The sequence below is a fragment of the Clarias gariepinus genome, chromosome 22, assembly GCF_024256425.1.
Source record: "Clarias gariepinus isolate MV-2021 ecotype Netherlands chromosome 22, CGAR_prim_01v2, whole genome shotgun sequence".
NCBI lineage: Eukaryota > Metazoa > Chordata > Actinopteri > Siluriformes > Clariidae > Clarias > Clarias gariepinus.
In genome coordinates, this window is record NC_071121.1 from 23973630 (window position 1) to 23998281 (window position 24652).

Sequence of the window (24652 nt, forward strand, 5' to 3'; positions counted from 1 at the left end):
TGTTCAGGTATGCGACGTTTGCCTCTAACTCTATGGGAGAGCAACATGGTCAGTCGCTTACAGACACCAACGCACTCGTACCTGGCCAGAAGCCGAAGTGCTGTATCTTTGTCTGGAGACGCAGGTAAATCAGTGTGTACACACACACACACACACACACACACACACACACACACACACACATTTATAATTGCACACAGATACTTACAATCCACTTTGTGACAATTTGGTAAGGATTTTTTTTTTTTCATTAGTGACCTCAGAAAGCATGGATATTAAAATGTGTGTGAGAGAGAGAGAGAAATGTTAGAGAATAGAACTCTGGCTGCTTTTGCCCTTTCTCTCTGAAACAAAATGCCTCTTTCAGGGTTTTTTCTCTCTTTAAACTGTTTCCAGGGTTACTGTCGGCTTGCTTTTAGATCAACCGTGTGTGTGTGGCTTTATTTAAATCTCATGGACAAAGGCTGCATGTGAGAGTAAACATTAAGTTCTTATGCTACTTTTATTTCTTTTGTCATCTACGGGCCCGCTGTCGTCTGCGGGCTCTCTCCCTCCCTCCCTCTCTCTCTCTCTCTTCCTGTGGTGTATTCTTATTTTAAACTAACACACACAACAGGATCATCGCTGATTTCGATTTCTGGAGAAACAGGTTTGCTAGGCCACACTCCCTCTTCTGACCACAATTTCAGCTCCTCCCCCTCAGAGATGATCATAGTCGCCGTGTGACCTTGTACTGCTTTGTAGATGCTGACACACGCTTTCTCTGTCTTTCTTCTCCTCCTTTCTTTTCCATTCCGCACTCACATTTCCTCGCCCTGCCCGCTCATCCTTCTGCTCCCTGTTTATTAACCACGTACTCCACGCGGCCTGCACGGCTACTTAACCGGTTCAGTGACCCTCGTTTGTCCTCGCTCAGCCTCCTGTCACCACACCTGCTCCCTGGCCTTCAGGCCCCTGCAGTCACGCAGTAGCGAGCGACCGGTCAGAGCCGGCCTCAGTCTCGAGCGAGCGACCAAAGCCGGGACGGAGACCAACCCGGGCAGGAGGTCCATCCCTAATGTGCTGGTAAGAAGAAACACTATCATCGGTTCTGTAGATGTAAGGAAAAAAAAACACCCATATATGTATTATTTAAGACCCGTAAAGTGCACTGACTCACTCATCATCTATACCGCTTTATCCTGTATTCAGGGTCGCGGGGACCTGGAGCCTATCCCAGGAGGTTCAGGGCACAAGGCAGGGTACACCCTAGACAGGGTGCCAATCCATCGCAGGGCACACACACACATTCACACACTATGGGCAATCTGGAAACACCAATTAGCCTAACCTGAAAAAAATGAGCCAGCATAAGGATTTGAGTGACTTTGAAAAGGGCCAAATTATGATGGCTAGGCAACTGGGTCAGAGCAACTCCAAAACTGCAGTTCCTTTGGGATGTACCTGATGTGCAATGGTCAGGTCATATCACAAGTGATGCAAGGAAGAAAAACTGGTGACCTGGCGATGGGGTCATGGGTGGCCAAGGCTTACTGATACACGTGGGAAGTGAAGGCTGGCCCGTGTACCCTGAGCGCTAGTGTCGATCAAATTGAGGAAAACATCAATGCTGGTTGTGATAGAAAGGTGTCGGAACACACAGTGCATCACTGTTATGTTGGCAGAGGGGGACCTACCTAATAAAAGTATAAAAGTCAAGTGGTTATAATGTTATGGCTGATCAGTGTATGCAAAAAAAAAAAAAAGAAGGTGCAAATACTTTTTCACGGCACTGTCAATAGTGTAGTGATTTTGTTGTAACAGGTTAGCTGTGGTGTTTTTGTTTGCTAAAGGTATTTTATATTTTCTGAATCGTTTTAGCTGCATCATTTTAGCTGCTGCGTTTTTAGGGTCATCATTTAGCTGTGTCATTTTAGCTGTAGTGTTTTGGTGTGGCATATTAGCTTTATTGTATTAGCGCTGGTATTTTGGCTGTGGTGTCTTAGCTTTGTTTTAGCTCTGGTGTGTTAGCTTTGTAGTTTTAGCTCTGGTGTGTTAGCGTTATTGTTTTAGCTCTGGTGTGTTAGCGTTATTGTTTTAGCTGTGCCATTTTTGCTCTATCGTGTTAGCTGTATCTTTTTAGCCTCATCATTTTAGCTCTGGAGTTTTAGCTGTATCTTATTACATGTGGTGTTTTGTTTCTGGCGTTTTGGCTTTATTATCGTAGCTGTGGCTTTTTAGTGTTATTATTTAAGCTCTGGCGTTTTAGCTTTATCAGTTTATCTGTGACTTTTTAGCTCTGACATTTAGCAGAGCTGCTTCAGGCATATTGTTTTATTTATGTGTATAATTTTCGCTGTAGCAATTTACTTGTACCATTTATTTAAAAAAAGAGAAAGACCTAAAAATATATTTGTGGTGTCTTTTGTTCTTTAGTTTATTTTACTTTTTCCCAAGGTGACTAGAGAAAGTCAGTTTGACCCTTTGGGTTTTATCCTCGTGCGCCAGCAGGAATGATAATGTTGGACTTCACTGTGAATTATTGTCTCTTATCAGAGCCTCAGAGATTGAACTTGGTGCACTACAAGGCTACTGCTAACACTATGCACACGCTATAGAGTCTGTTAGAATTTAGGAGACTGTAGGATTAGCAGGAATTCAGTCCTACTGTCTTGAGTAAAAAAAATAAAAAAAATAAAAATTAATGAAAAAAGGAGATGTATCAATTTCATAAATGTGAAATGTTATTACATCTTTCTTTTTTTTTTCTTAGATAAATAACTTTTTACAGATACACTCACAACGACATAGCTTCTTTTAAATTTTTTAATAAAAATGAATACATTTAATAAATACTTTATTATTTTTATTTTTTTTTAAATGCGGATATACTTTCAATCAGTGCAAGAGTTAAAATGCGTTTTTAAAGGAAATATCTTTTGAATCTTGTTGTTGTCGAGTGCTTGGATTACAGTTTAAGCTTCACCAGCTTTGGGTAGTCCTGGTTTGTCCTGGTTTGTCCTGGTGGACACACACAAACAGTTTGCCAGGGGCTTATAGTATTAAGGACTTATGTCCGAGACCCAGAGCCACTGACCTGCATTACACCAATTCAGTCTGTTACACAGGCGTCAGTGGCAAAAACACTTGCTGCTCAAACCATTTCTTTACACACACACACACACACACACACACACACACACACACACACTAGATGGAGGTGGTAAACTTTGTCCGGAAAGAAAGAAAGAGTTTGTAATGAGTAAATGTGTACTTTAGTACGACGTCGTTTATTTTGCAACATTTTTCCTCTCAATAGTGCCATCTGCTGGACACACGCTCATGTTAGTTTGTACCATTATAGATTCCTTCCACATACAATACATGAGCATTTCATATGGGGTCTGCTCATCAATAACATCACCGTCATCAACTCATGAGTCAGTATTACTTCTGATCATTTTTGATTAAATAAAAATCAACACAAGGTGCTGGCTGTGTTACGGTAGTAACGTTTGTGAGAGAAATCGTTGCTGCTCATTTATACTATAAATGATTGAAGGAGTTGCCTGAGTCTTCTCTTCTTAAGGTTTTTGTATTTGCTTTGTTTATCTAACTGTGTGTGTTTTTGCATGATTAGCCTGATAGGAAGGATAAGGACTACATGCGCAAGTCCTGGACCAATCTGTCCTGTCCTACACCAACGCTGAGCCTCACCACCATCAAAAGAGCGCCCTCTCCTGGCAGTCAGCGTGCTAAAGTCAGCCAGGCATCATCTGCCAGGTAATGATCTTGTTTTTAATCTTTTCGTACAAATCCTGCCAGATTCCCAGGAGCTGATTTTCATTCTTTCCAATCGTGCATATTTACACCAATCTGCCTTTTATGGAAATTTTGTGGAGTGCTATAGCTGAGCTATAAAGGCATGCAGCAAAGTCCTACAAAACTATACAGTACATGATAAAACAACTTAATAACTTAACCCATAGTCGAACACAATAACATGATTGATTAATCGTCAAAGTTTATTATGGGTATTGATAATCGCATATTTTTCTCGATTTAAGTTTATTTAAACAGTTCTAGCACTGAGACAAATTAAAAAGTGAGAAAACTTTGAAACAAAACAGAAGAAAACAAAATGTGGAAAATACTGCTTACATCTCTGTCCTCACGTGAAAAACAAGCTCACTAAAAATCTTTCATGTTGCGTACCGAACACCTAAACTTCACCCTCTTGTGGTACACAAAACAAAACAAACATTTGTTAATTAATTTTAAACAATGGTAATCGATTGATTATTAATTAATTACTAACATCGCTGATTGCAGCACATTGCCTCAGTTACCGCTGACACGCCCTTTATCGTTTACAGGGTGCCATTTCTTGTTCCATAAATAAATAATAAATATGCAACTGCAGGCTTTCACCCAATATTCATTACATTTAATTTATTTATAATCAAAAGATTTGATGTTGCCGGTATGAGTGTGTAGAAATATTACTGTTATACGTTTCTACAGTGAGCAAATTTACACAAGTTTTCTCTTCCTTACTCTCTCTTAACTCTCTGGCTGTGTGACTTTAGGAGTTCCACTAAACCACCTCAAAAGTCCCCTGCATCCAAAAGATCTAGGTCTCCTCCTCCATCTTCCATGCCCTTATCTCCTAGCAACCCTTCCCTGTTGCCTGGGAACCTGCGACCCAGCCCGAGAGTGAGTCCGGAGGTTGAGAAGAACCTGAAGCAGGAGGAGGAGGCCAAGAGAGATAACGCGGAGGATGACAGGGCAGAGGGTGAGGAAGCAAAGCAGGTGCAAAGTCCTGCAAAAGCAGCAGCTGAAATCTCCACGAATAAAGCTGAGTCCAATGGTTAGTCACTGCTACTGTTCTGTACACGTGCACACACGTGTAAACATTGTGTGTTTCATTCTAAGCCTTTTCCTGATGGTGTCAGGTGTAGAGCGTGTGGCGAGTCCACCGGCAGTCAGATCCAGCACAGGAACTACAGACCCAGAGGAGGCGTCTCGACTGCTGGCTGAGAAACGACGCCAGGCCAGAGAGCAGAGAGACAAAGAGGAGGAGGAGAAGAGGCAGCGGGAGGAGGCCGAGAGGTTCGTCTGCACCAGTTACAGAATTCCATAATGAATTAACGGTGCACCCAAAGTTTTTACGCTGTCTGTGTGTATTGTCGAACAGACGACACAGAGAGGAGATGGCACGGAGGATAGCTGAGGAGAGAGCGAAAAGAGAAGAGGAGGCCCGGCGTCTGGCCGAAGAGAAAAAACTCAAGGAGGAAGAAGAGAGACGCTCAGAAGAGGAGAGACTGCAGAGAGAGAGACAAGAAGAAGCAGAACGCCTGCAGAGACAGGTCTCGCGCACACACACACACACACACACACACACACAGAAATAAATGATCACATGGGTGAACGCATGATACACACAAGTCTAACACGGGTGTATGTGTGTGTGGACAGAAAGAGGAAGAGGAGGCTCGTCAGCGCGAAGAGGCAGAGCGATTGCGTCAGGAGAGAGATAAACACTTCCAGAAAGAGGAGGCGGAGCGACTTGAAAGGAAAAAGGTACTTTTTTTTTTTTATTTGTTTTTTTTTTTTTGTTTTGTTTAGTTGATCAGAAACTTACACACACTCTTCACTTCTGTAGCGTCTTGAAGAGATCATGAAACGCACAAGGCGCTCAGATCAGGTACTGTAACATACACACAAACGTATTATTACATATACATATAGAGAGAGAGATTTGTTGCACATTTCTTTTGTATACATGTTCTGTTTTAATGGTGTGTGTGTGATGTGTTTTAAAAGAGCTCCGGTCAGGCGCAGAGCAAAGGAGGTGCGAGTCAGCCGGACTCTGAGCACACGGGTAAGACCCAGGTCGTGTGTGTGTGTGCGTGCGTGTGTGTGTGTGTGTGAGAGCGTGCGTGCGCACACTTTTGCCTCCAGTGTTAGCCAGGTTTCTGTTACATACAGGGGTTGATTATGAACCTTGGGGGAGGGTGGGGAGGGGGGTGAAATGCAGAGACGAGACAGTTCAGTAATAGTTGTACCAATAGCGGTGCAGCATTTAATCTGTAGTGATGCGCGGAAGGGGCGGAGTCACATGTTCCTGCTGCACACGGATTGGACAGCTTGTTAAGGAGCTCCTACTGGGTTTAAAATATAAACTGTTTCTTTCTGATCATTTTATTCCTCTTTTGATGTCTCTCTCTTTCTGTCTATCTGTGTATGGGTGTCTCGTTTCACACAGTTTCTCTGTCTCACTGTCTGTCCTCCCTCCCTTCCTCTCTTGCTCTTTTCCTCTCTCTGTCTTTCTTTAACTACTTCTTTAACTTTATCTCTCTATCTCCTCTATTTCTCTTTATGACTTTCTCTCTTTCCCCCTCTCTCTCTCTCCCTCTCTCTCTCATTGTGTATGATATTGATCTTTGCTGACAGTATGCTAATTTTTTTCTTCTAGGTGCATAAGCAGCATATTCTCACTTTCTCTCTCTCTCTCTCTCTCTCTCTCTCTCTCTCTCTCAGTGAATGTGGCCCCTGTGATTCCCTCCATTACTGTATCAGCTCCGCAAATCTCTCTCCCCACAGAGCACAGTGACAGTAACGGACACACAAACCCTGACCTCGACTTGCACACACTGGACCCCATTGACCACGAGTAAGTACTGCATCTACAGCTTACACATCTACAGCTACCTCACTCCTCAGGTCAGTAGAGGTAGAAAGGAGAGACGAGAACCCTTGATTAGATCCATTAACGGATTCAAATCCTTCTGAATCAACCACCGAACAGCTCAGAGCCTCATGAGTCCTTTGAATCATCAGTCAGTTGTTTCCTATGATATTCCACTAGAGGGCGCTCACTGAATCCCAAGAATCCACCGAATCCTTGGACTCATGAATCAAAACCGCTGAATCCCACCGTTCAGATGAATCAGCCAAAACGCGTCTGGTATACCATAAAATATAAGTAAATAAAAACAGAAGGATTCGTGAATCACGAGTCGTATAAAGAATCTGGTAAATTAACACAGATGAATCCAGATTCGCTCATTTACCTAGAAAGGTAGATTAGGTTTGCATTTCTGTACACCCTTCACAAGGTTATGAAATGTCAGTACAAGTGTCCCAGCATCATTATTTAAAAAAAGTATTAAATCTGGTCCAGTCTTGTGTATTGCATTGATTGTAGACGATAAAGACTTACAGTTAGAGCTGTGGTACATTTTTATCAGAGCAAGCACCGAAGCCCAGTTCCAAGAAAACGGCATCATCATGGAGACCCCACTCTTCGAGGAGGTGATCGAGGTGCCCATGGTGACCAAGCTGTCCCGTCAGGAGGGCGACGGAGAGGAAGCGGACGAGAGGAGGAAAACTCCGCTGCTGGCCTTCAGTGAGAACGGAAGCACACACGACCTGAGCACATGGGACGAAGTCCAGCTCCAAACAAGTGAGCCTTCATCAGCCTCATCCTCACTTTGTCTTGTAATTGTTTCTTAGTTAATTCACAGGGTTATTAAACATTGTAGATAAATTAATACTTTATACTCAGCATTTTAAAATGTCAAATAATGAAACACTATCAGGGTTTGTTTGTTAAGTAAGTAAAACCAACAAATTTTCTATGCTTGTTGTTTTTAATTACATTCTCTGTCATTACAGGTGATGCCTAAAACTTTCAGAGAGCATGATGGGAAATAAGTGCGACTGATACCTACTAGGTTTTTCACCCTTTTCCACATAGACACCTGGTTAAGGAGAAACTCCCTACTGTATAACACACTCTTTTAAAGTTTGGACGGCTCTCTAAACACTCATCCCTATGCTTCCTCCAATGCAGACCCTTCCTTCTGAGCCCCTCCGCATCCTCTTTTACACTACAAAAGTTGTGTGTTCCAGGAATCTTAGCACGGATGTAGAGAAGCAGTGGATTCAAATCAGCTGTAAAGTCAGATCTAATACTTGAAGTTTTTGGGGTTTCGGTCGAGGTCAAATTCAGTGAAGTGATTTACAACAATGAGGGCATTGTTTTTGACCAATGCCTTTTGGAATGTTTAGAAAAAGGTGTGTAAATCAGAAATGCACTGAACGCATTACGACTTTTACAAGAATGAAGAAGAAAGTATGAAGAAATTGTATTTTCCTACTTCTTTATAAAGCTTTAATATACATTCGCTCTATTTAGACAGTGTTGCACTGGGGGTCTTAATAGAGATGCGGCATAATAAAAAAAAAATGTGTAAAAATTCTTGCCCGAAATATGGCACATTTTTCTTTTCTTTCTTCTTCTTCTTCTTTTTTTTTTTTACATACCACCTTTTCTGAAAAATGTAAAATAAAGAAACTTTTGTCCAAGGTAGGTATGTTTCATCAAGAATATTTGTTTACCCTGTAATAGCGTTATATTAATTTATGTTCTCAGCATAGAGTTTTGAACTGATATTCTATTGAATGCACAAATTATTGTTGTTATTATTATTATTATTATTATTATTATTATTATTATTAAGATGCTCCAAAAACTGACAAAAAACATGTTTTGATTGAATTGGTTGCACTTTTTTTTGTAAGGAAATAGACATGTACCTTATTATTTTTCCCTTATAAGATAAAAATCTTTTTTTCCTAATTCTTTGACTTCAGTTTTCAGATCAAAAATGTATTTTTTTCCACCTCTGAGTGAAACCCTAATCCAAAGCTCTCACCGCTTAAAAAAACAAAACAAAAAAAACAACAACTCATCTACAGTCTAATGTTTGGAGAGGGTTTCAGTTTCACTCAGGAGCAGAAACAGTAAAGAAGAGCGCAGGACGACACCTTAATAATGAATGAAATAATAATAAAAATAATAACAAATAAAATGAAGAAAGTTGAAACGCTGCTATGTGTAACTTCCCTATGCCTTATCAGATCAGGAGACGTGTGTTTGGGGTTCAGGGGCTGATGATCACCCTCATCATTACATTTCATTTCACATTAAACAGCCAGTTTCAGAACTCTGAGACTTCATCTTGATTTGCTCAGTCTGTATAACTGCACAAAAACTGCTGGATTACAGTCCAGGTTCGCTTAAGCTCGGAGTGTTTGATGGTGTATTCTGATGCTGTTGTAATGTAATGCAAAACTATTACAGAGCTAAGCTACTGTAAAATGTGTTCGTTGAAAACGTAATGTAAATCTAAATTTGTGTGTACAGTCACTACAGATATAACTATATTGTACAAAGACAAGACAAGCATGACACTATCTGATGTAAAACTCTCTAACTTGGCATCTGTACCAGCTGGAGGAGAGAACTTCTCGTATCTCAGACTCATCAGTAACGCTCAGTTCTAGTTTGGTAGAGTTTCCAAACTCTGCTCGTGCTTACAGTAGATTTTTTTTCTGTCTTTATCCATGCTTGTTTTTCATCTCTTTACAAATTCTTTGTTCTCATTTACATCTCAATCAGTGACATCTGTATAGCATGTAAAAAAACAAAACATATATTAAAATCAATAAATAATTTCGTTTGAACAAAAAACAAAACCGAAAAGTCCAAGTCTGTTTTATTTATTGTATAGTGAGAACTTGTTAAAAATAATGATTATAACAATTATAACAATATAATTGCTATTAACATTACTATTAACAATAGTTTCTGTTATGTTGCATATCAGCAATTTTCTGTTTTATTAGATTTTTAAAAGATAAGGCAATAAGGATATATTTATTCATCAATACCATCAAAATCACACTTTAAACACTTTTATGCATCGCACTGTAATTGTTTTTGTTTTCTAGAAGAAAAAAAAAGTCTGAGGCGTCGACTCTACTGGCCAATATGGCATAATGTAGTCATTCACAAGAGAAAAGTAGCTCTAATTCGGAGTAAAACTGAACCTGTTTTTAAAGCATTTAATTACAACTTTGAAGCATAACTTGGGAAAATTAACCTTGCACAGTTGCGACAAATCGTGTTTAATGAGAATTACATTTTCACATAAATTTTTTTGGTATTTTTTACTGAATTAATGAAGAATCAAAGGGTAAAAAAAAAAAATTCTAAAGATGCAAATCATAAGAATCAAATCCAAACAACATTTTGAAAACTTTTCCTACTCATTCACACACTCATTTTGTTTTATTTTTACTAGACTGATTTTGCCATATTTCTTTATATTACTGATTTTCCCAATACTTTTGTTCATTTTTTCATTCTGGTACATTTTTACAGCATGGGGAGGTGGGTTTTGGGGAGGCGGGTTTTGATCTAGTAGACATTTACCTTGCATCTGATTTACATCCATTTAAAGTGAGAGGTGCCCGAAAATTAGAAAATTATTTTTAAATTAAAAAGTTGACGGTTAACTGTTAGAATGGTGTACTGCCAGCTTAACAGTAATTGATTTTAAACAAACAGGAAAAGTTTCTGTCTGTATTATTAAAAAGGTTGTATTGTTAAAAAGTCCTTTTACTGGACATTAGATGGGGTGACTCTAGACCCTGTTCCTAGATTAAGGTATTATTATCCTTGGGCACTGGATATGTGAGTTCCTTCTCTTGCTTCCTCTGTGTGCACGCCATCCTGTTCTGGATCATTTGACTTCTCAGGTTCTTGAAAAAGCCAGCAACAAAACGTTTTAGTCAGTGGAACTATTTTATTCTGTTAGCACTATTGAGTAATCAAACATACTCATTTAATAAATGTTGCATCAGTAAATAAAGGAGATGTGAAATTACTAGAATGGCGTTAAGAATTGATCAACAAATGATTAAAATCTAAAAAGTTAATGCTGAAAAATTATGCATGAGACTGCATTTATTTTACCAACTCAGTGACTCAATTTGGGTTATTTTCCCTAATGTAACACATTTTAGGGAATTTTAGATCTTTTTAGGGCTGTCTGAATTCAGTAACCTGATGTTTTTCAGATCAGATCTAAGTCTTTTTTATATGCTGTCCTAGATTGGATACATATCTGATACATGGTCATGTGAATTTTGGTCACTGTGTGTGTACGTCAGAACCGGCAGCACAGGGACATGAGCGAAGATGTATCTATGTGAAAATTCTTCCTGTTTAAGAGGACAGACATGTCCATGTTAGAGTAATTATAAATGTGACCTGTCATGACATGCAAATTTGATCTGAATTAAAACAACAGAATTGAGCAATGTGACTTGTAATGTAAATGAAGCCTGAGAGATCACTCAAATACTTCGTAAAGTTGCATTGTAAAAAAACATTATTAATTAAGTTCAATTTTATTTGTATAGCACTTTTAACAATTGTCATTGTCGCAAAACAGCTTTACACAATCAAAAGAATTATTTAAGTTTGTATGAAATGTGAATTTGTATGAATCAAAATGGTCAGTTTGTCCCTGGTGAGCAAGCCGAGGGCGACAGTGGCAAGTAAAAACTCCCTGAGATGGTAATAGGAAGAAACCTTGAGAGGAACCAGACTCAACAGGGAACCCATCCTCATCTGGGTAAAACAGAAAGCAATAAATGATCTGCATTTATACAGTGTGTAGGGTGGGAGGCAGTTCAGCTATAATAGCTGATGTTAATTGATGTTAATATGGAGTCCAGGTAGTTGTAGAAGACCCAGGTAGTAAGAAGTTCCAGTCCTGAATAATCGAACTGTCAAGTCCCCAGAGAAACAGTTGCCAACACCAGTCAAGGCCAGAACCATTTTCTAAGTAGAGAGAATCATCCCCAGACACCAGACGCATCCCAAAGAGACACACAGGGCATCCATGTGACGAGATCTCCAACCAGAAGCGGGGCACCAGGATGGGTCAGACAGGTCGGAGGGCAGAGGGAGTCTGGATCACTGGCAGCTCGGGAACGACGTGTGTAGCTCGACAAAGAGAGAGAGAAAGAGTAAAAGGGGGAGCCAGGAGGAGAGAGGAAAGAGAAAGAGGGGGGGAAAGAGAAGAAGAGGAGAGATGGCAGTTAGGTATGGTCACAGTCACACAATGTATAATGGGAATGTATATTAACTGTAGAGTGCAAGCAGAGACTCCGGCAGGACTAACTATGACAGCATAACTAAAAGGGAGAGCCAGAAGCAAACACAAACCTAAGGGCTTCCTGAGATGTAAAGCAAACAATCACCTCACCGTCAGCAAACCTGAGTGATTAATGAGAGTGAGGAAGACAGCATCTAAACATACCATAATACTCTACGTCCATGAGTCCCCCAGATCTGCTCCCTTACCTATGGCAAATCTATTTATAAAAATGCTTGGCTAAATAAATAGGTTTTTAGCCTGGACTTAAACACTGAGACTGTGTTTAAATCACGAACACTATTTGGAAGACTATTAAATAATTTTGGGGCTTTGTAATAAAAAGCTCTGCCCCCAGCTGTATTTTTCATAATACGTGGTACTGACAAGCAGCCTGCATCCTTTAATCGAAGTAGGCGTGGCGGATCGTAAGACACTAGCAGTTCGCTCAGGTACTGCGGCGCGAGACCATTTAATGCTTTATGTCAATTAGAGATGTTATTAGAGATAAGAGGGATGTTTAATAGTAAAAGCAAGAGCATTTTCATACACATAATGTAACAAGAACTCTCAAGATTGGAACTAAACAGTTCTGTGGCCATAACAATATCTGTTTTGTGCTTTTTTCTTTCTTTTGTTTAAAAACCATGTTTCATTCAATGAATGTAAAAAAAAAAAGTCTGACTACATAGCACAAAAATAAAATAAATGAATGCAAATACACAAAGCAACACTTACTGTATAAATACAAATATATACTTTAACATGCAACTTTTATAAATGCAAACATCTAAACGGCTTCTTCCATGATGTTGATTATAAAGTTTATGTATAAGTTTGGATATTTCCTAATTTTATATCCAACAAGATTACCGTTATGGAGTGGCCAGCCCAATCCCCAGACCTTAATCCAATAGAAAACTTGTGAGCTGACATTAAAAATGCTGTCTCTGAGGCAAAACCAAGAAATGCAGAAGAATTGTGGCGTGTAATACAATTGTCACAGATGTGAAGCAGTTCTCAGAAACCATGGTTATACAACTAAATATTAGTTCAGAGATGCACAAGAAAGATTAAATTTCATTACTCAATTTTGTAAAGATGAACTGATTCATCTTTAATATTTGTTTTTCCTCACTTACAATAAACTAATAATACATTAACACATTTTTCTTCATGTTGTGATTCAGAATAAAACGTGCAGGGTGTCCAATGTATTTGTGTTATTTAAATTAAAAGTTATTATATGGATATGGAGCTTTACTCACTTTTTTCAACACACTGCTATTATTTTGAACACCACTGTGTGTGTGTGTGTGTGTATGTGTGATATATATATATATATATATATATATATATATATATATATATATATATATATATATATATGTGTGTGTGTGTGTGTGTGTGTGTGTATATATATATATATATATATATATATATATACTTAGAATTGTATTTCAATGTCAGATGCTTGATGATGATCTTAATCATTTAAGTGTAACAAATATGCAAAAAAACAAACATAAATAAAAACAAGGAGGGCCAAATACTTTTTTCCAGCACTATACAATATATGAATATTCAGTGGACAGACAAGTGCTAATTGAGATGTGCGAAGTTTACAATTACAAGTGACAGAGGTGCAGGAAATTAATGCAGATCATGGCACTCGATAAATCATTAAATAGAACTGGGAACAGTGAGACTACATATAACCTAGAATGAGTAGTGCCTAAGAGAACATCTGGACCAATAATTCCAATCACGTCCCCTGCATGGTAAAGGGATGTTAAAACAGTATTGCCACAATTTTAACAGTTTTATTTATTTATTTCAGTAAAACACTGTCAATTTAGACCTAAAAATGTATACAATTTTCAGACAGAATAAGTTAGAGATGCTGTTATGTTTTTTATTCTATGCTTCACACAGCTGCATTTATACTACTGTACCACTTAGGTTAAAATCAACCATGGACACATACGTCAAACAACAAATATTTTTTCTTTTTTTTGAGATGTGAGTAACGGAAACTTTTTAACCCCTCCTTCCCCACCCCTGATTCCTGGTAACAGCATTTATTGTAAATTCTTATACATCTCTAAAGAGCAAAATTGACTGACAGTGAAGTCTGTTCTCACTTTACTGAGCCACATGATGGCTTTATTTTGCCAATTTCCCAATTAAATGTATGTAACTACATTCCAGTATGCATAAATTAATACATACTGTACATTCATACTGTACTGATTCTTCAAACTGTACTGTACTGTTCTTTTGTTTTTGTTGTACACTAAATGCATATACCTGAGTAGGTTTGTAACCAAAACATGGATATAAGATAATCGATCAGCTTAGGTTAGTAAAAGCATACAGTATAAACAGCTTGTCTTAAAATACATAACACTTAAATTTGGTTTCTTATACTTTGCTTGCAATAACCGAATCTCGCCAGTGTCCCACCGACATCACCTAAACTAGTACATTGTTTTTTTCTCATGCTTTACAGAGCAGTCATTCTCAATTTAGTTAAGGTCAGATAATTAACTTGACTAGTCTCTAACCTTTCACTATTTCTTTTGATCAACATTGTGGTTTCATAGGACTTTGCCTCAAAATTATTTATGAAGAGTTTGGGGCAGGCTACCTTTGGAAACTCGCTCTTATTTCTTTATGGAATTTTAATCAAATAAGCCATAGATCAGTGGATTAAGGCAGCATCGGCTAATCCCCAAAAGATAGCAGTTGTGACTGGCATAATAGAAATGTTCTGAGAAATGGGTGAAGCTCTTAATCTGATGATATTTCAGGATGTCCAGAAAACCCATTATTTTATTAGGAGCCCAAAAAATAAAGAATGTAACTACGAGAATGAAGGCAAATCCAGTAATTTTGTGTTCCTGGTTTGTTGGTGAATGGAAAATGGTTTGCACAATCCTGATGTAGCAAAAACCCATGACCAAAAAGGCACACACGAAAACAATGTTGTCTACATATATAACACCAATGGATGTGGTTTCGCTGGTGATCACACAGTCACTTGCCAGAAATGCTACAATGTGCACCGCCGCTGCCAAAATGCTCACTACCCATGCACCGAGAAGAGTGCATATGATGCAACATCTTTTCCTCCAGCCTAAATTAGGGTGCACCAGGGCCATGTAGCGCTGAATGCTCATGAGCAACAGGAACACGATGTGGCTGTAAAATCCAGCTGCAAAAGTATATGCAATCGCTTTGTACCATGCGTCCTCAAAAGTCAAATTCCAGATGTCTTTAGAGACACTGAGCACTAGTCCAACAGTGAACAGCAGGTCTGACAGAGCCAAATTGAGAATAAAGATGCTGGTTAGTGATCTGAGCCTCATACAGTATACACTGATCACCACAACCAGGATTAACCTGAACAATTTTTGCATGTCCTGGTCTCAACTCAACAGAAAGTCAGTTATTTTGGGTCGTTTGCCAAAACACACCTAATGGATTTTGATACACTCTTCCTAGGAAATTAATACGATCGCCACCAAACCGGGTCGATGTAATAAGACATTGAGGATGCAAAATTGTAGAGGGAGTTTTGATATCTCAAACATGCTATCTCAAATATGCTAGTACATATTTTTATATGTGTTAATATATATGGTATTTAACTTTGGCCTGCTTCTGTAGTTTTAGAGCGTGCTTAGTGTTTTAGACTGAAGTTAGCTAACGGATTTAGCCACGTGTCACAGGTCCACTGCATATATTTCAATTATTTGGCAAAAAGTATATAAGTATATAATTATATATAGTAATAATTGTTATCTTAACTTATATCTGTGGTTTGAACAAAACAACATTGTAATAATGGGGCCAGGGGTAGCTCAGTGGTTAAGGAATTGGACTATGGTTCGAAAGATCCCAGGTTCAAACCCCACAACCACCAAGTTGCCACTGTTGGGCCCTTGAGCAAGGCCCTTAACCCTCAACTGCTCAGATGTGAATGAGATAAAAATGTAAGTCGCTCTGGTGGTACATCGGTAATTATACAGATATCTTTATTAAAAAACAGTGTTCAGGTATGGAAGTATAATAGTGCCAAAATTCCTCAAAGCAAAATAGCAGGTTGAATTACATGAACTGAAAAAAACGTGTTGCAATAAATATGTTTGAATTTTTCTGCATTGCAATTTAATCTGAATTGAAAAAAATCCTCAGAGCATTTACAATGTTTAAAATTTTTGCCACTGCAGTTTATTGTGGTTGTATATTTCAAGTGAAAATGTAATCCCAGCATTTAAAATTCAATGCAAAAATATTCAAGTTACTGAATTGCAGTTCAAAAATAGTTTCAAGTGTTAAAAATACAATCTTCATTATTTTTCAATCTTACAAATTCAGGTAATAAAATTCAGGTAACAAAATTCAGGTAATAAAATTCAGGTAACAAAATTCAGGTAATAAAATTTAAGTCGCTAAAATTCAGGTCTTCACATCAGGGATATCACAGGAAGAGCAGTGGAGAGCCGATTGCTGCTGTCCGTGCCGCAGTGTACTTTAAAGTGTGCTTCCTGCTCCCTGTGCAGTCTACTTCTCAGAAACTACTTACCGATCGGAACGCAGCCCTCTTAACTAACAGGCCGGGTTGCCAGTTGCACAATAAAGGGTGTATGTGTTAAAATTACTCCTCTGCCGTAAACGCTATATTCAAAGCAAAGCCAGCGCTCTTTCATTCACACGCGAGAGCGATGGGTTTCCCGCCCCTGCACAGGGAGCAGGAAGCACACTTTAAAGTACACTGCGGCACGGACAGCAGCAATCGGCTCTCCACTGCTCTTCCTGCATTTTAGCGACTTGAATTTTGCAACCTAAATTTTATTACCTGAATTTTGTCGACCTGAATTTGTAAGATTGAAAAATAATGAAGATTGCATTTTTAACACTTGAAAATATTTTTGAACTGCAATTTAGTAACTTGAATATTTTTGCATTGAATTTTAAATGCTTGGATTACATTTTCACTTAAAATATACAACCACAATAAATTGCAGTGTCAAAAATTTCAAACATTGTAAATGCTCTTAGGATTTTTTTCAATTCAGATCAAATTGCAATGCAGAAAAATTCTAACATATTTATTGCAACATGTTTTTTTCAGTTCATGTAATTCAACCTGCTATTTTGCTTTGAGGAATTTTGGCACTAATATACTTTCATATTTATTCGAGTCTCCATTGTTCCAATACACACACACACACACACACACACACACACACACTATATATATATATATGCATACATTTAACTGGAACATCTCCCTATCCCACCAACATCTCACCAAGAGCAGTTATTTAACATGTTCTAAAAAATAAACAGAATTTCTGCAGTATTTATAGGTACACTTTAAATTGATCTGAAACTTGTGTATAATTACCAAATTTTGAGATACCATGAATTAAACATTGGCCTGTTTTTACATGTTTTTCTGGACCAACCTTAACTCATTCTTAGCGTAGTTTTAACTCTAGACGCTAGTCGCCGCCACTGAGCAGCAGTCTTTTCTCTAAATCAGCGGCGTATGGAAGCACATTATGGCACGTTATCAAAGTCGTATTAATGATTAAATATACTGTAGGCTTGTTTAAGAATTTTATTTTATTTAATATCAGAACTAATAGAGTGACTTTTAATTAGCCTATTTCATAATGTGACGAATGCATTAAAATTGGCGATCACTTTTAATATTAAACAGGTGGCAAACAATTTGGCAGCGATAGAGCGTGTTGTTGTGCTAAACTGAAGACGGCGCTGTCCGTGGAGCCGTGTGGTTCATGTACATTTTTTCTTTAGACAAAACTTCAGCCCTTTTCAGTTTTCCCTAGGGTTTCAAGGCAACAGATTATGGAGCTTCTTGACCTGCTCAGACCTGCACTTGCCAGGCCAGCGCGTCGGACTTACGCTCCGTGCACGTCCCGATGTCCATCTGATTGTTGCTTTTTGTTTCAAATATGTTTCATTGGTCATTAGCCATTATCCATAACTGGATGGACTTTTCTTTTGACATGTTTTATTTCATTAAATTTTATTTATTTAAATGAGAAAATAAACTTCAACCTTTAATCAAACCCCGCATCCATTCATTTTTCTGAGTGATTGTAATGCGTAATACACCTATCTCACCTATGCGCAGTGGCCGTAAGTACGGTTCATCATGATTCACCGCGGGTTATTGAGCAGTGATTACAGTGTTTCCATCTTTCCGCGTGAAAAAATAAACGTTAATTTCTTTTTGGGCGGTACTCGTGGAAGCTTGCAGACCATGCAGAACGTCTCGGAACATTAGCGGAACGTCGGCGGGCAATCGCGGCAGCTCACGGTGCCTAACACTGCATCTCACCGTGAGTCAAAGCGCATAGAGCCGCCTCGAGTGCCCGCCCGACGTTCCGCGAAGATCTGCAAGGTCCGCGAGCTTCCGCATGTTAAACATGTTTAATTTTTTTGCGTGGTAAAATGAAAACGTAATCACGGCACCAAAACTCGCGCTGAATCATGATGAACTGTACTTACGGCCCCTGCGTAAAACCGCGTGAGATAGGGGTATTAAACCTCTTCTCTGCCATCTCATCGTGCCCAACCACTGACATACTTCACATTGTTTCTAAGAGTGTTGTCAGCTGTTTGTCAATCAACTATGATTGTATACACGGTTCGTTTCACTGTCACTACAGGTTGCATAAAAATATTAGCGACAGTTTGGTGATTTCATTTATATATGTGTCTATTATGGCATGCTATTGATAAGTTAACCCATGTCGAAATAAACGTTATTAAAAGAATTTAGTGCCATGTTTAATTTGCATTGAAAGTGCCGTCTTTCTTAACGCTGTCATGCAAAAGGAGTAAAAAATCGATTCCTGAGCCACCGATGTCAGCTAATTCAGGACCTTCACTGTAGACAGCGCCTTGTAACGTCGGACGTAAGAGGCAGCGACTTAAGAAGACTCCTAAGTGACATTTCGAGAAACACAATTAGAAAAGTTATCACTTTACGTAAGATATATCTTAAGAGTCTTCTTAGCTCGCGAATAATGTGCGTTATCGAAAAACCGGGCCCTGGTCCTTAATAAAAGGTGTGCTTTACTCGCAACAGGTAAGATCTACATCTACTAATGGAAATCAAATTTAAATTCAAATTAAAAAATTTATTTGTCACATACACAGTCATACACAGTAAGATATGCAGTGAAATGCTTGTACGACTGCCGGTGACCTTAAAAAGAAAATAAAAACTATATATAAGGAATAAATATTAATAAAAAGAAATGAAATACAAAGGAAAATATGTAACTAGTAAAATGAACAAACTGTTCAAATAAGGGCATGTAAAAATATCACAAAATATAGAAAATATGGGGTATATATATATATATATATATATATATATATATATATATATATATATAAAATATAAATATATAAATATACATATATAAAAATGTTTTAAAGTCGCATTAAAATGTTTTAAAGTGTCAAAGTGTCAAATGGAAATCCTGTTTCTTACATGACATTTCCTTTGTTAGTTCTGAGTAGCTTGTTACTTTTTATTTAGTTTTATTTACGGCATTAGACATGTGCCTAATTTCATGGTAAAATGTTCACTCACTTAATAGGATTGTATTAAGTATATTAAGTACTGTTTTTTGTTTGTTTGTTTGTTTTAAGAATGCAACTGTTGAGAAGAAGAGGGAGTGCCTCATCAAGGCAATTTGTGTCTACCTAAATGAAGATCCGGACAGTCTCAGTATTCAAAGAATATCTGGTAGGTAATGCTAATGATTACTGCAGAAGTAATGGTATCATTGGGCTCTTCAGGATATCACAATATCCATTTAGCCTTCTTAAATAATAAGTTAAAGCTGCTATTAAATGGCATCAGATTACAGGTGGAAAGTGCTTTAAAATTTGTGAGAAATCAGTGTGGACCAAATGTTAGTGATTAAAGACTAAAAAAACAACTACAGGGGAAAAATGCAATGCAAACAGGCTCTTTGGAATTCTGTATTAGTCTAGTGATTTCATTTTTGCTTTTTTGTGTATCAATAGGATACAGATGGCCGTGCTGCAGAGAGGATCTTGAACATGTTGTATTTGGCATCTACAGCATCAATGTTGGAGGTGATGCCACTACCTGTCCAGCTGATGTTGGAATTGTTATTGAGGGTGTTGAAGTGCTTCATGACTTGGGAGACATCGCTACTGCATGTGCGGTCTTAATGTCTCTAGTTACCCTCAGGAACTGAAAACATTCTCTAAGGTACTGCAGAAGATCTTCCTCCAGCTGGATGCTACCAGACTTTCACCAAAGGTACAGATGCTTAAAAACAAACTTTAAGTATAAACCAACATCGAGCACCTGAGTTGAGTTCCCAATAAAGGCCTTTTTTGCACTTTTTTGAAAATGTTTGGATGTTTTGTTTTGGATGCAATATATTTAGGCTTTATTTGTATTTGATAGCAAAAAATAGGGGTAAATGATCTTAATTTTGTTAATATGGTAAATTAACAAATGTTTAGTTCGTATTATTAACCTTAAGGACAGGGTTGTGCATTTTCCTTTAAATTTTTTTTTTGAAGATTCATACAGTGAGAACCTCTTTTGTTCTCTATTTTTTTTTTTTGTGGGTGACATGATTTTTTTTTTCTTATGTAAAACATGTCCAGAATACTGTTTTAATGTTTTTTTTTTTTGTATCAAACACATTTTCCCCCTCTTTAAATGTGACAAAGTTAAAGTTGGGGGAAAAAACGTTATAGAATATGTTGCATTTTGTGTACAGTTTCTTTTGTATTGTTGGACCATAATATTCTCAATTTCTTGATCGCACGTTGTGAACATATTTGCATGGCTTGTCATGTCAAAATAAATGCCCACTGCAGACATGTCGAAAAGGTTTAGGATAAAAGAGATGATTGCCTTTACAATATACTAGAAAGACACCTGCTTAACTCTGATTTCACAATAATATTAAGCGAGTATCTAGCAAACACAAGTGTCTCTTTTATCATAAACCCCTTTGATGGATCTGCAGCAGACATGTATTTTCACAAAAAAAAAAGACAAAATTGATGATTTGATTTAGGTTTGTATAAGAGTATTCTTAATAGTTTCTTAAAGAAAAAATCTGAATGTTTAGCAATGTAACTTCTATCTTTTCTTGCTCCCAGCTTATGTGATAAAATGGTGCTTTCACAGAATGGCTGAATGAATTCACTTATGTTCAGTTTATTTATATTAAAAATAAAAAAGTTTTTTCTTCAGTTTAAATAGTTTTCTGTCTGCTTTGTGAAATAATTATAGGTTTTAACCGTATTTATTACAACATAAACCTTTAAATTAGACAGTTCTGAACTGTAAAAAAGATGTTCATGAACCGTAAATATTACAGTGTAAACCCTGGAATTTGACGGGTATAAACTAGCAACCTAAGTATGTTAATTAGACAGTTATAAACTGTAAAAAAAATTAAAATCCGTAAAATATACAGTACAGTGGTTGCAATCCGGTAAAACTAATAACGTTGCTACCGTATTTTTGACGGTAAAGTTCTGGCAACCACAGCTGCCGGTTTTTACCGTAAAATTTACGGTTTATTTTTTACAGTGGGTGCTCCCTACTCACTGCTCTTATTGCAGTACAAGTCGGTAAAGGAAACGTTCCTTAACAAAAACTCCATAATTCGGAACACTGTAGTCACCAGCGCTGATGTCACTTTCTCTATATTATTATTATTAATAATAATAATAATAATAATAATAATTGATTAAAACTGAGATGTATTTATTTTTTACAAAGATAATATTAATGATTTCTTGACTTAATTAAAGTTAAAATTATTGTGTCATATTATTTAAAATTATGTCTTCGTCGATAATAATGATAATGAATATATTAACTTTTTTATTTTTGGTTGACAGCTGACACGATAAAAGGACGACGGCACACAGAAGCAGACAGCATTTTAGGTTTGCTGCAGGTGGATGTAAGTTCGGCCTTTTATTTCAGAAATACGGAGAGTACAGAGCTGCCCAGGGGTCATGTAATACAAAAAAACAAAACAAAAAACAAAACAAGTGCATGGATTAATAAATCATGTGCACGGATTAATAAACCGAGGAGGACAAACAGACGTTGAGTATTTTATTTGAAAGTAAGAATTCGTTTTCTCTGTAGAAGTTCGTTGATTACATACATGCAGCGCACTATAGTTTTTCATACATAGCATAAAGGTAAAAAAAAAACAACACACGATATACAGTATATAGTGTTATCTTTTATTATTATTATTATTATAGATGTCAAAAGGGTTTTGTGGCTCGCTGCGTTTTCTTTTCTGTGGGAAATGGCTCCAAATGGCTCTTTGAGTGTTCAAGGTTCCCGGGCCCTGGACTAGACAATTTAAGAATGCTATTTTACAAAAAACAATATATGAAATTAATGGCTTATTTGTTTGTATGCAACAAATTTACTGACAGTAGTTTTATTGTATAATGTCAATAAGACTATACTGTAATAAATAAGTGAAAGACATGACCCTAGCTGAATCAGAGATAAATAATCAAGTTTGTTAATTATCATCAATGCTATTAATGATGCAATAATTCCATTTGAAATAAAAATTCTTACCCATTTTCTTTTTCTGATCTGATTTAGTAATCAATGACAACTGATTAACGTAAAGTAAAAAAAACAACAACTGAAGTTCCTTTTCTTGACAACAGCTTACACAGTGCTTCGTGCAGCTGCATTTATACCACCACAAAGGTTAAGCCACCTGCTTCAACCAAAGTTTTTTTTTTTTTTTTTAGTTGAGGTTTTAACGTCTGGGTAACTGGAACTCCTTAGTAACTTCTTAGCACTAGTTGTGGGAAAGTTTTATGCACATAGACAAAAATAAATTCTGACTCGGCTGCAAGACTCTTCCAGTGACAATTGCTTTAAGTCCCAATTATAGAGCTGTGCAAGACTGTCAAATTACTTAATTGATTAAAATTACTTATTAATTGATTAAAATTACTTCAAAAGGCGAGTGAAACTAGAGATAGGATGAGACTGTTTTGCTTGTAGATGAGGTAGTAAAAATGTGAAGAAATAATTAGAGTAAAATTCTGCTGAATTCTTACAGTAGATCTAAAGATAAAATTAGTGAATGGATGGCAATTTGTGAAGGCATCAATGCCACCTGTGAGTTTGCTACACATACCCCTGAGGAGTGTGAAAAATGGGGGTATGCAGTGTTAATGAAGTGCTGTAATGAATTTTCAGCTGATTTCAGACAATATCAAAAAACATTAAAAGATTAGACTACATACACTAAATACCTGCAGAATACATAAAAACACTCTAAATAGATGATCATGTTGCATCCATAACTACAGTACTTGAGTGGTAAAGAAGCTTCCCGTAAGCCTGGTTCACGTAAGCCTCCTTCACGGAAACCAACACTATGCATGATTTTACACTGGTAATGAAGTGGATCTGTGATCTGTGCATGACTGGCGGTGCTGTAAGAGCAAAGTTTGATTTATTACTTCTGCTGTTACTAAAAAACATATCAAGCACCTTAGTTTCTATGGACACAGGGTATGAAATGTTTCTTAATGAACCAGTTGCATACCGCACAAAAATAAAAAAAATTATCACAATTTTGTAAAAACTAATCCTTAATGTTCTTATATTTTTTGGTGGGGATACTGTAGGAGTTATTTCCAATTTTAAGAATGTTGATATATTGCTCTTACTCCTACTCCTTAAAGTAGGACCAAAATTGCATCACTCTAATAATTTTTGAAAACTTAGGAGCGATTTCCTACCCCTGGATGCTTGATAAATATAGGCCCTGTACTCACTTTACTGAGCCATATGTTGGCCCTATGTACTGCCAAATAAAACACGCACACCAGAAGCTGTACTATGGTTTTAAGAGCAATATTGAAACTGAAATCGTTTATTGAATTAGAAACAAATTAGTTAAATGTAGTTAAACACGTTACTCATTTGTACTGTTCATGTAAACAAAAAGGACTAGTTAAAAGAATTCTTCCTTGTTATCCTTTCCTGAGTTATGACCTGGTTTACTGACTTAAATAAAAGAAAACTATATTTTTATTTACTGAAGTTACTTTCTGTTTTGTACTGAGAACCTGTAGTATGAACCACACTTGTTAATTTACACTTTCTTTTTGCCAGACCACAAAGCTGGGGTTCCCCTTAATGTTTCAGTTCCCATGCTGCGCTGCTTTTCCAGAAACACTCTGTGTGCAGTTTTGAGGTTTTAAACTGAAAGCACAACACATATTTTTCCCATTGTAATTATACAAGTAAACATGCTTGAAATACCCTTAAAATATACTTCAAACATTAAGAAAGCTCATCTACTTACAGTAACTTTGCTGTGACATTGATATTGTTTGGATTCTTTTCCAAATTTGAATCATGTACTTGTGCCTGTGTATCATGTACCTGTGACGCTTAAGTTTTAGGGGTTTTAATAAATTATTCCTGAATGATTCTGGACCCCACCCATGTGTGATAGTCATGTGACCAAAATATAAATACCCACTCATATTGGGTGTGCAAGAACCGGGGCAGAAAGAGCTGCTGAGACAGTAATGGA

At 37.3% G+C, this 24652-nt stretch overlaps 1 protein-coding gene and 1 pseudogene across 7 annotated transcripts in view; one reads left to right on the forward strand and one right to left on the reverse strand.

Annotated features, from left to right (window-relative positions):
* The window catches only part of map7b (microtubule-associated protein 7b), a 32762-nt gene extending 23244 nt beyond the window's left edge, over window positions 1–9518 (forward strand). For 4 of the 7 annotated variants that reach the window (XM_053483177.1, XM_053483179.1, XM_053483181.1 and 1 more), the window contains 12 exons: window positions 8–124; window positions 893–1065; window positions 3620–3762; window positions 4569–4849; window positions 4935–5091; window positions 5177–5348; window positions 5458–5562; window positions 5645–5686; window positions 5806–5863; window positions 6523–6655; window positions 7233–7447; window positions 7660–9518. In XM_053483177.1, coding sequence (XP_053339152.1) covers window positions 8–124; window positions 893–1065; window positions 3620–3762; window positions 4569–4849; window positions 4935–5091; window positions 5177–5348; window positions 5458–5562; window positions 5645–5686; window positions 5806–5863; window positions 6523–6655; window positions 7233–7447; window positions 7660–7670 — 1607 coding nt within the window. In that variant the 3' untranslated portion in view covers window positions 7671–9518. The remainder of the gene's footprint in view (window positions 1–7; window positions 125–892; window positions 1066–3619; window positions 3763–4568; window positions 4850–4934; window positions 5092–5176; window positions 5349–5457; window positions 5563–5644; window positions 5687–5805; window positions 5864–6522; window positions 6656–7232; window positions 7448–7659) is intronic. The other 3 variants (XM_053483178.1, XM_053483180.1, XM_053483176.1) reach the window with 2 other exon arrangements.
* Window positions 9519–14642: 5124 nt separating this feature from the next.
* LOC128510370 (chemokine XC receptor 1-like) lies at window positions 14643–15418 on the reverse strand (annotated as a pseudogene).
* Window positions 15419–24652: the final 9234 nt, after the last annotated feature.